The 12,561-nt window shown below is 44.1% G+C and overlaps 1 protein-coding gene across 3 annotated transcripts in view; it reads right to left on the reverse strand.

The window, feature by feature from the left end:
• tbc1d22a (TBC1 domain family, member 22a) overlaps nucleotides 1–12,561 on the reverse strand; it is a 163,355-nt gene that overhangs the window by 63,467 nt on the left and 87,327 nt on the right. For all 3 annotated transcript variants that reach the window (XM_066669788.1, XM_066669789.1, XM_066669786.1), the window contains one exon: nucleotides 2,504–2,579. In XM_066669788.1, coding sequence (XP_066525885.1) covers nucleotides 2,504–2,579 — 76 coding nt within the window. The remainder of the gene's footprint in view (nucleotides 1–2,503; nucleotides 2,580–12,561) is intronic.

Consider the following 12,561-nt stretch of genomic DNA (forward strand, 5'->3'; position numbering starts at 1 on the left):
TTATGAATTTCTCTTTGCTTTTTAACTGAAACTGAAGAATCTAAATCGTGATGACCGCTGCCTAGCTTTGTTCCCCAGAATTCGTAGCAATTTTATTGTTGGCCCTCGTTTTTTGAAAGTGTCTTGTGTGTTATAAAATGTTATATTGCTATAAATCTTATATTGTATTTGTTTTATGTTTTGGGAATTTGTGCCATGCTGTTTTCTACTGGGGTGGGTAGACAAAGCTAAATCTCTGAATTTGTTTTAAAGCAACTATTCTTATAACAGAGGTTTTATTTGTGTTTGTTTGTTAGCTCCTATGTTCTTGAAGATGCCATGATGCTGAATATTTTTTCCCCCCCATTAACCAACAAATGTGTGGAATCTTAATACAGTGGAACCTTTACTAACGAACTTTCCCAGATACGAACTGGGCATTTGAATTTTTTTGCCTCCACCAACGAACCATGACTCTAGAAATGAACCCAAGCCTACGCCGAGCCAGCGGTTGGAAATGGCCACTGACCCCATTCGGCGAGTCTCCAAGCGCACCCAGACTTGAGTGAGCTTTTAAGATTAGCACATTGTAGCTTTAGCAATTTAGCATTAGTGTAAATAGCAGACATCGAAATTTGTGCTAAGTTAAACCGTATCTACGCTTCATCTCCCCACATTCACCACCTACTCTCCGTTATTCCACCCACCCCCCACCTCCCGTCATGCAGCCAGTGCCTGTGTTACTCCTCCAGCCAGTTGTCACGTCTTCAAGGTAGCGATGTGTAACCACTTAAAACTTTATTTCTTTTTTATTACTGTTACCACTGTAATTCTCTTTTATTTTTAGTAATGCTACATGTATTTTTTTTTTTTACTAATTTGAGAGTGTTGTAAACATATATCTGTGCAAAAAGGGTGACTTTCGGGGTGGGGGCGGGAACACATTAATTGCTTTTCCATTATTTTAAATGGGGAAAACTGACTCGAGAAACAAACTTTTCCACTTACGAACCAGGTTGAGTTCATAAGTAGAGGTTCCACTGTACTGGCATTAACAGCTCAGGGATGTATCGGGCTGACTGTAACACCAACAAGCAGACACCCACCTCCTTCAGTCTGTCATCATAAGTCATGCAGGGGCAGAGTTCTTTCATTTAAGAGTGATCAGGGGGAAAAAAGAAACACTTTGAAATTGTCTGGAGGTCAAATATCAACTGTTCCCTTTCAGTGGTTCCTTTGCGAAGCACTTGCATATCCCATTTGAATGCATAATACGAGACATTACCCGCTCCTGATTAGAGATAAATACAATAAATGTGACATGAGAAAGGCGCTGGAGCCTGACAACGTGAAGGTTATTCAAGAACAAGCACCAGTTCAAAGGCCTCCGCAGATAATGTCTGTTCATTGGCATGCATTAGTCCAGTGTTAATGTGATCATTTGAATGACAAAACATTGAGTAGTGTAGCTGCTGCTTGAAAGAGGCTGTTTCAAGTTTAAGCAGCTTTCTGAGGAGATGTGGCTTTTGGTAGCGTTCGTGTAACACTGCTTCTCCTTGTCCAATGACAATACCCACTGAAGAATAAACAGAATAACGTCTATGGCACTGGAGTGCTGCAGGTTTTCAAGTCAGGTTGCAAGATATTAAAATGTGTAAAACACAGCTGCATGGTAAAGGGCCAAGAGCACTCAGAATATTTATACTTATGAAGTCCTCATTTTCAATGTTCCCTCTATATTTTGTTCAATATTACTCCTGTATATTATTCATGGCAGTATAACTGAATAATCAAACCGGGGGGTGGGGAGAAAAACTTATGCTGGAACAAAACAGAAGAAGGAAAGCAATCAAAATAAACCAGCAGGGAGGACATACAACAGTAGACGGCCAAATGACTATTTTATCTCGGCCCTGCACACATGCAACGGGAAATGGATAAAGGCGACGAAAGACAGAATGAGAGAGATTCAGAGGAAGAGGGGGATCAAATAAATCAACAACAACAGTCTGCCTGCCTGCCTTCTTCATGCCTGACCCCGCCCCCCACCCCCAAAAAAAATATTAAAAAATAATTAAAGCCATCATTGAGCTTAATGCAGGCTGAAGAGACAGAGGGCTGGGTGCTGGAGTGCTGGAGCAGGCCCCTGTCTCGGAGAAATGGCCATTGAATTCTGATTACGGCTGCCTAATAGAAAGTAATGAGAGGGGCTTATGCTCCGGTGGCTTTTGCTTTCCCCAGCGGGGCAGGCAGACTCTCTGCAAAAGGCCAAGCCACTGGTGCGCTGATTGGGCCTGACACTCTGGCTAAAAGAGGGGGGGGTGTGATGGGGGTGGGAGAGAAAGAGAGAAAGAGAAAGTACATAATGCTTTATTGTTTTATACTGGGCATAGTTTTTGTTTTTCTTTTTTTTGGGGGGTGGGGTGTTGGCACGTGTCCATAAGGGAAAGGAGAGAAAGACAGGTAGCAGCAGAGACACACACAGACAGGTGGAGAGAGTAAAGAAATAGCTGGTGTTACTCACCATCGATTCGGCTAACCAGCTCCTCCAGCGCCTTCACTTTCCTCTGGATCCCCGGCTGAGCGAACGTGTAGTTGTCCTTGAGGGAAAAAAAAAGACGGAGAGAGAGAGGAGAAATTAGAACTTGGGCTTGCCTCTGGCTAGGTTCAACATCATTACTTGTTTTTATATTTCACGCCAAGATGATATTGATGTATAAAAGTTTAGTGAATGACAGGTCCCTGTGGAGCCCCTCCATTTACAATACATTAATAATGGCTACAATTAAAAGCCATTGATCACATAAAATGGTATCCATTAGCAATGCTTACATAGTGTCTTTTAAGCCTGAGGGATCGTTACAGCATAATGACAACCATTGGGAACAACGGCTAGCAGGAAAATTCTGTCTCTTTCTCTATCTGCGTGTATGTTTAGGCCTGTGGGTAGAGTCCATTTGTACATACCAGGCACACGTTGTAAAATAGCATGCACGCACACACACACACACATGTTGCTGAAGCAGGACGACTGCGTGCTGGGAATAGTGATCCCTTTAATTAAGTGATAATATCCATCATGGTCCCGTGGCCCACAGTGCGGCTTAATTACCACATTCATTTCAGCCTGTGCTATCGGCCCTTATGACCAGACAGCCACTTACAGCCCGCCCTAACACCATCTCCCCACACTACCCCACTCTCTGTGGGACACGGACCACTGGTCAACATGGGCTACTGGACAACGGACCACCAAAAATTGACCAGGCAGGGTGATGTGCAGCATTAGCCCTGTGCTAGCTGTATGCAGAGGGTAAAGAAGATGAACAGCCCGCGCGGCTGTGCTCAGAGCGCCAGACAGGGATATTGATAAACAATAGTGGCTGAAGACCCATCATTCACAGCAATTACAGAGCTGCTGGGGAAGGCTCAAAGCAAGAAAGAGTGAGAGAATATGTGTGTATATGTGTGTGTGTGTGGGCAGGTCTCAAGCTACCTGCTGAGAACTCACTCATCTACACTCAAATGAGAGCTAGTACGGAGCGAGAGAACACAGAAGCTGAACAAAGGGAAGGTGTTTGAGTGAGTGGGCAAGTCAAGGAGAATAAACAGTGCAGAAAATCATGAACAGGATGGGCGTGTTTACAAAGTTAACTTAGAAAACCAGCTCCTCGCTGTAGTAGAACCGAGAGATTGGATCTAAAGTGGAAAAACACAAGCTAACGTAATGCATCCAGAAATAATAATAATAAAAAAACTCAAATTATAATAATAATAAGATAATAATAAAAATGTATCCAATTCAGGGTCGCGGTGGGTCCAGAGCCCACCCGGAATCACTGGGCTCAAGACAAGAACACACCCTGGAGCACACACATTCCCTCACACAGTCCGACAGACATCTACGTGTCACCAATCCACCTACCAACGTGTGTTTTTGATTCGTAGGAGGAAACAGGAGCACCTGGAGGAAACCCACGCACACACAGGGAGAACACACCAAACTCCTCACAGACAGTCACAGATGGACTCCCCAGGTCCTTTATGTGACAGATGCTGGCACATTGTCATGTGATGAGGGGTGGGAGGGGTACAGAAACAGTGAGGCCAATGTTTAAAACAGGAAAAAATAACCAGAAATGTCTGCTGTTTGCCTCAAAGGGTATCTTCGATGATGGTAATCTATAAAAATCGAGTTCATTTTTTTCCCCATTATAGCATCCAACAGCACAACAAGATATTTTTTGTTATTATTTTGTGGATCTTGCTGGTTTCATTCCACTAGTTTTTGCTGCTTTTCTGCCACCATAATGCATGCGCAGCTGGCAGTGATGCAACCGTAGTTTGCATTGTCTGAACTCAGAGCCTTTGCCGAAGTGCACTATGATGTTGTGAGCGTTTGTGTCTGTGTCGCTCTGCAATTACACCACCAAAACACTAGGGCTGAATCACCAATATCTTCCTCCACCCTATGTAGGTTTTGTAAGTTTATAATCTCTGATGTGCACTATTTAGGGAGTAGGGCTCTAATTGGAACAGTGCAAAAAGAAATGCAATGCAGCACTTTTTTTAAAACCATGAGTTCCGGCTACTCATAATGAGTGTTTTTTGTTTTGTTTTGTTCTAAATGTTCCCCTTGTTCCACTTGTTTGTGTTGTCCAAACCAATGTCTGAAGAAATCTCACACCTTGAATTTTCTGCTGTCTTCAGCCTTTTTTAGTGCGAAGTGGAGTTCTTATTTCTGGACTTCCTCAGTTCAACTTGATCCATGTCGGTCCATCTGCGGATCAACCACTGTCGTTGCAGTCTGCGATGCATAGCTACATTTCTGTGGAGGTGTGCGTCAGGCTACAATAAAGGGTACAGTGTAGGGTTCTCGTCTATGAGGGACCTAGGTTTGATGCTGCAACAAAAATTGGCTTTAGAACTCCTGGCCTCGGATGACTGAGGCATCAGCAGGGATCAAACCAATCTACCGCTAATAAGGCGAAAGCTTAGACCCCAGGTCTACGTTTATTTAAATAAAATCATTTTGATCTTTAAAGATATGATTAATATCAATATTGACACGCTCAGTTACAGAAGAACCCATTTGAAAATTGTTACCTGGAGTAGCAATGGGAGAGGCTCTATTCTCCTGTAATTTTAAGGTAAATATACTGCATAGTTTTGCTTTAATTGCGCCACATTGAGAGTAACTCTCCACTGAACGCCAAAGAAAAGCACAATAGCATGGCACCTTAAATAGATGTGAATGTTTTCCATTGGATCAAATCATATTCGTAGAGTCTGACATCAAAATCATTTCAATCTCCTTTAGTGGTGCTAATCAAATAATTTTTCATTTGATTAAATTTAAGTGGCTCTTTTACAGGAGCCCTGACGTAGGTGAAATCTGTCTAGCTGGAGCAGTTTGGCAAAGACCTAAATATGCACTCAGGAAGATTAACTAATAGCTCTGCTCACTGGTGCACCCCGACAGCATGCCTGGGCAAGTCCAACAGGTGGCTGAGATCTGGCCCTCACCGCTCCCTCTCGGACTCACAAGGGCAGATAGCGAGTGTGTGTCTCTGTGAGTCTCTCCATCTTTGATGAGGCTTCAGAGAGTGAGGAAGCTTTAATGTGGCCTGGGAGCAGCTGAGGCGGCAAACACCCCGCAAGGGAAGAGAAGTCATTAACCGATAAACAATTTCAGCCGTCCTTCAGGCTCAGCTGTGCAGCCTCGGTGCTCCAGAGGTGCCTGGGATGAATACATGAGTAGCTGGATCCCGACCATTAAAGTGATCCGGCTCCGGACCCTCGCCTTCTCTTCAGCGCTGCCCTCCTCTCCGTGGTGACCTCGAAACAGGACTTGCCGAGCCCCCGTGCTCTGAAACAGATGGGGCGTCCATGGCCGAGTCCGTGCCTGGCCTACTTTTACAGGCCTGCACCTACTCTTCAGCTGGAGCTGTGACCCTGGAGGATGCTTGTGTCTCAGTGAACATTAACGCGCAAAGCCCAGGCTAATCTATCTCTGCAGGAGTCTCTCTCTCTCTCTCTTTCTCTCTCTCTCTCTCTCTCTCTAACTGGAGAGGGAGGACTGCTTCTCAACTTGGTGTCACAATCAGGTCACATCTGGACACGTGCTCCTGAAGTATCTGCTGTTGATCTAAGGTCATACTTTCTCCTCGCAACATTGTTCACTTCCACCAGGAGCTAAAAGAGTAAAACATGTTCACAAACAGCCAGTCTATCAATGATAGTAGGCCTTATCTAAACATTCATTCATTCGTTCATTGTCTGTAACCGCTTATTCAGTTCTGGGTTGCAGTGGGTCCGGAGCCTATCCGGAACAAGGCAGGAATACACACATTCACACCCACGGACACTTTTGAGTTACCAACCCACCTACAAATGTGTGTTTTTGGACCCTGGACGGAAACCAGAGCACCCAGAGGAAACCCACGCAGACACAGGGAGAACACACCAACTCCTCACAGACAGTAACCCGGAGCAGGAATCGAACCCACAACCTCCAGATCCCTGGAACTGTGTGACTGCGACACTACCTGCTGCACCACCGTGCTGCCCCTTAACTAAACATGAATATATGATATGAGCACAAATCAATATCACAATTCATTTACCACAATTCCGATTAATAAGCTATTATTTTGTTTTTGTATTTTTGACCTTCACAGTTCAGTGAGGCTTGTACTGTTAATATGCTCCTGTATTAAATATGGGATATTTCTTATAATGTGGCTGGGAGCTTGTTCCTCTCGTTTTTTTTCTTAGCGTTTACATTTGACTTCTTTTTGTTCAGTGTCTTCTTAATTATAGTCAAACACAGCACGTCCAAACCACAGGCTGTGTTTTAATTTGGTTCGAGCTTGAGTCGCTTGGTCGGCCTCTGCGTTTAGGTGGCTTCCATGTGGCAGATAGGGGCAGAATCATGTGATTACAGCTTGGTAGCGTGGTTTTAAAAGGGACAGTACATGAAAACACAGTGGGGAAATAACAAAATAAAAATCAATATAGACCAGATTATGTCGATTGATGTCAATTCTGATTAATTTTCGATGAATTGCCCAGCCCTAGTACTCAGTCATTTAATTAAACATATTGAGGCAAAAACAGCTGATGTCAGTCAAATATCACACAATACACAAGAATAAATGGGGAAAAAATATCTTATGCATGCAGCGTATTCACAAAAATATAAATAAACACCTGTTAGTTTTAAAAAAGGAGATTTTAAATCTGGTAAAATTATTAAAATATAAATATTGGCCCAAATATTGGTTTGGACAGTCATCACCCACCCCCCCTCCCCCAGTATCTAACAAGTCTGCTGTGGTACAGAAATAAATGCGATATTGTTCTCGAGTTTGAAAAGACGTGGCATGTAACACGCCTCAGAGGAAGCAAGTGTTAACATTCACCTTCCAGCTTTCCACCATTCCATTCCAGAGCCTACCTGGAATCATTGGCTGCAAGGTGGGAACACACCCTGGAGGGGCCAGTCCTTCACAGGGCGACACACACTCACACATTCACTCACACCTATGGATACTTTTGAGTCGCCAATCCACCTACCATTCAACTGTGGAAGGAAACCAGAGCCCCCGGAGGAAACCTTATTAGCAGTTTTATCTACTGACGTAAACACTGTGTGACTACGGCTGAGTTCAGAATGTAGATTACATTTTATTTATGATTAAAAATGTATTAAATCTCAACTAATTCACTTTCTTAATCCTCTCTTTCACACTCACATTCTCTCTCTCACACACACACACACACACAAACACAGCTGCTCCAGCACAAGTCCTACCTCACTTAATCCTTTCATTTTTCTCTTAAAAAGTTGCTGAAGCTGGAATATGGAAGTGATGTTTTATTGTTTGAGCTGTGAGCAGCGCAGCAGTAACCTTCTATGAAAGCTTCTGTGTCCGTTGCTAAAGTTTTCACTGAACTGTTCACTCAGCAAATTCAGACATTCTAATTCAAAAAAACACTCTCATAATAGAATAAAGTAAAAAAACAAAGAACGGTTTCCTCTCGCCAGTGTCTCAATGCATTTCACACTACACACTCATCTCTCTCCCGAAAACACAAGGAAGTATTAGCATTCGAAATTGAAACTGTTGTGATTAACGTGATTGTATTTGTTAAGAAAGTCGCAGCACTAATTATTATTCCACATGTTAATTGTACATAGATTCTCAAGGTGACTGACCAATACATTGACTGGTAGTTACTAGTTTGCTAACCTGTCCCCCTCTTTACTCTTTCACTGCAAGCCATGTTGGAGTTGGGCAATTAGCTGTTAAGCAGAGGGGAGCGGGGTCAGTCTTAAGCATGCATTAAGCTTGCCCAGAGGCCTCAGTAATTACATCTGCATTATTAAAGCTCCTCTGCAGTAATGAAGTACTGCTGCTCCGACACGCTGATCCCGAAGAGCTGTAAACAACCTGACGTTTCCACAGCAACAGGGCCTTTACCCATACCACTTCCACCTACGCACGTACAGAACTTAAAACTGCAGCCACTGAACGACTTCGGCCAAATTTTGCATGCACATTTTTGGCATTTTCAGCATAACATTTCACAAGATGGTGCTGCAGTAAGTGAACGGCGCAGTGGAATTCGACCCGAGGAAGGTTAAGGCGTATATAAACGAAGCTGGTTTTAAACAAAGTGTCAAAACTTTGCAAATCTCTAATGGCAATGAGAAACAGAACTGGGGGGTGTGCGCTACTGCTGACAATTTCAAAGGGCATGTCAAAAACAAAGAAAGAATTAGTATAAATTATTCATCGATGCAAAAATAAGAGGCCTGCGATATCACATTTTGGCTGTGTCCTGAATTTCCATTTAAGGCTGTCACTAATACAGACATAGCTTTAAAGTGAGCTGCAAAAAGCAGTCGCATGACCCTTGTGTGAGAAACAGAAGAGGATATTGTGTACTCTGAGTCTGAGTAGATGCTCAGATGATGTCAGCTGGTGCTGAGCCTCCCTCTGGCACCATGCAGGGCATTTATGCTCCTCCTGGTGTCTTCCTTCTTTTTTTCTAGGGATCTGCCCTGAGCCCTAGAAAAGAACCAAGTTTCAACTTCTTGGCACCTTGGCTTCAGCCTGATCTCCCTGCTCTCCTCTTTGATCCAGTCAAACAACTACAGAGGAATTCCAGTGAGCCAAGTCCTTTTTTATTTTTGCTGACGATACAGTTTGCTCATTCACCTTGGGTGGATCATGGGTATTCGCTAAGCTCGATTCGACGCTAGTTACAAAGAGGCTAATTCCTCTCTTCAGTCTCAAGCAGAGTAAGTACAAAAACGGATCTAGGATCAATGGTAGAGGGCTATGACTTTTCTCCCTCTGAATAAAATAGTACAATGACCGAACGAAAAGCGGTATAAGTGATAAGAAAAGGGAGGTGAGAGAGCAGTGCCACGAGAACAAACAAAAACAAGGCGGCTGACGGGATCCGTAGCCGTGATGACAACCCTGATAACCTGAGTGCACAAAAGAGAGGCGCTCTCGTTGCGACTGGGCTTGGAGAGTGGGCTTTTATACTCACTCTGCTGCTATTGATGCCTCTCCATCAGACCAGCCATCCTTCTCTCCCTACCTCCCTCGCTCCCTCCCTTCGTCCGCCCCACTCTGCCAGCCAAGCCTCTTATCAGAAATAACCCAGCTATTCACTGTGTGAAGAATCAGGATCATGAGCTTATCTCTAGAACATCTCAAAGTCACCGTCCAACATGCTGCTTTTTCACGCATCTCTCTTCCCCCACCCCTCTCCCTCGCTCTATCTCTATTCATTATGAGGCTTTAGTGATCGAGACACTTTCAGATATCTTAATGGGCTCTGAGAGATGCTCGGGAGGAGAAGGGGACCGCGAGAGGATGGAATGCTGCGGTGAAAGTGCTCGTGTGAGGGCTCGGCTAAGACAAATATGTGATCGCCCATACAGTTCTGGAGAACATACGAGTTCAGATATATTCACAAATATATTTTAAAGAAAAGAAAGTGGGGGAAAACTGTGGCATTAGTTTTTTTTTTTAAATGATGGAGAAGGTGAATGGTTCAATCATGAATCCGTAAACACACTGTTGAAGAGTTGAAACCACTGACTACATGTTGTCATTGTCACAAATAAAGAAGTAAATACATACATTAATATATTAAAAATTACACTGGAAAAAAATGTTTTTTTTTATTATGTATCAATATTTGCATTTCTTCACATTAATTACTCTGCTTTTAAAAACTTCTGCTGTTGTTTAAATATTGGTTGATGTTATCGGCCAAACGCTGTATCAGTCAGGTCCCAGTGGGAGTCAGTGAAGCAGAGTTCATTCACTGGAAAAAAATTTGAGAGATAGGCTGGTGTATCAGATGCATGATGGAGGGGCTCAGTGAGCTGTGACAGAGGCATACAGCTGTCAATAAAAGACTTTGAGGAGTTAGCCACAGCCACACAGAGGACTCGGCTCTTCCTGCTGCAAGCCCCTATTCCCTCCACACAACCCTGATTGAATATAATTGGCAAGGGGGGATGCTGGGATGAGATAGCCTCCTAAACAAAGAGTGGCACTACTGTGCCTGCCAGAACACACACACACACACACAGAGAGAGAGAGAGAGAGAGAGAGAGAGAGAGAGAGAGAGAGAGAGAGAGAGAGAGAAAAAAAAAAAAGAGTATCAGCTTTGAGTTGTGTTCCCCCAAACATGAGCCAATATATGAGACAATAGCAGTCTCTTGCTCCAGCAGCAGCACAGCATCCAGACTGGCCATATACACAACCAAGTGGGAGAGACGGGGAGAGAGAGACAGAGACAGAGTGAGCGAGAGAGAATTTCAAGAATGACCTGAACCAAGAATTTACCCTATTTTACGCTTTTCAGAAGTAAAATATTGAAGTACTTTATATATGAAAGAGATGTGTTTGGTGCTTTACTAGGCCTTGTATAATAGCTATGAGCCTGCTTTATATTATAAACATTAACTATGTAAAGTCTAGACTTCAATCACATCTTGATTTTGTTGCATCAAATCCACTGTGGTGGTGCAACCACAACATATGGTGCTTTTCCACTGTACTGCACCTAGTTGACACAGCTCAGCTCGGCTCGGCTCTACATGCTTTTGGGACTTGGTACCTGTAGCTTTTCTGTTAGCACAGCTCTCCCCCTAAATGTAACACGGTCTTAATGGGAACCAAAACCTTTGGAAACCACCACAACAACGACAGCAGTGACGTAAAGTGTTGTTTACTCATTGCGTATTTGCTGTTGTTGTTGTTGTTTTCTGGTTCTTAACACAGCTCAGCGCACACGTTCAGACAGATCAGTATTATCATTCCTTGTTTCGCTGCCAGCTCTCACTGAATTCTTTCATCAGCTGCCAATCCAAAGACCATTTGAACCTCTACAAACAGTTCCAGGTACCAAATTTACATAATGAAAAAAGCAGAGTAGAGCCAAGCTGAGCAGAGTAGGTACCATGAAGTGCAAAAGCGCCAGTTGTGTCACTGTCCAAACCATTATGGACCTGATGGTAATTCTTATTTTTCTATATTTTAGTCTTTAAGTAACCAACCACTACACACACACATGCACGTGTGTTTGGCCCCGGTACTGGGCCGGTGCTTCTTCTCTGGATCACTGGCCCAGGTGATGCAATAGTGAGGCTGTGGTGCTCTTGCTCTGCATGTGTGAGTGAAGGACAGCTCGGGGACCCCTCTGGCCCTGCCAAAAATACCTGGCCAAGATGATGGAGCTCGGGGGCAACAGGGCCGTCCGTCTCATCAGTATTCACCAAAGGAACCCAGGGCGTGGTGCCAAAATGCCAGGAGCTGGCCGGCCGTGACGCTTCCTGATGTGTTTCCGTGGTGGTCTGCCATCCTGGGCCCAGGCCCTGAAGCCCACGGCTCGCCTGTCTGCGCCGGGACGTCCACCCAGCCCCGCATCAAGGATGAAATGCCAATCAATGCTAACTATGTAACAGATGGAATAGACTGCGGCGCGACTGGCTGAGGATGTGTCAATGCGTTCTGTAGCCTCACGCTTCTGTCAATACGCTGTTCCAACAGAGCAGGAGACCAATTGGCCAAATCAAATCGTTAGGGCCCGAGGCTCCGTTTTGGTTCAATCTTTGCCGATGAGCGCATGCAAATATTTAATGGATTATCAGGGGACCTGCGCGTTCCGCAAGCGACTAATTTGTCCTGTCTGTTTAGAGAGCGTTCTGAAGGAGATGGAAAATTACCGTAGTCATTGTACGTCGAGTTAAAACAGATGAGGGGGAGCTAATGAAACAGACAGACTCCCTGCAGGCCCCACAATGCCACGACACGGTGCTCTCCAAACGTATCGTAGCCTGTTAGCCTCTCCTTTTAGTGCCAATGAAAGCTACTAAACGTGGCCTGACATGTTGTGGGATGAGGCTCTTAATAGGAACGCAATAGGAAACAATATTTGCTTGAAGATGGCAATTTTGTCAAATGAATGATAAGCGTGTTTTATTTCCCCACTTTCATTTATGGTTATGCCACTGTTTACATTTTCCACTTCTGCCTTTAAAACAAA

This window comes from Hoplias malabaricus, chromosome 4, assembly GCF_029633855.1.
Source record: "Hoplias malabaricus isolate fHopMal1 chromosome 4, fHopMal1.hap1, whole genome shotgun sequence".
NCBI lineage: Eukaryota > Metazoa > Chordata > Actinopteri > Characiformes > Erythrinidae > Hoplias > Hoplias malabaricus.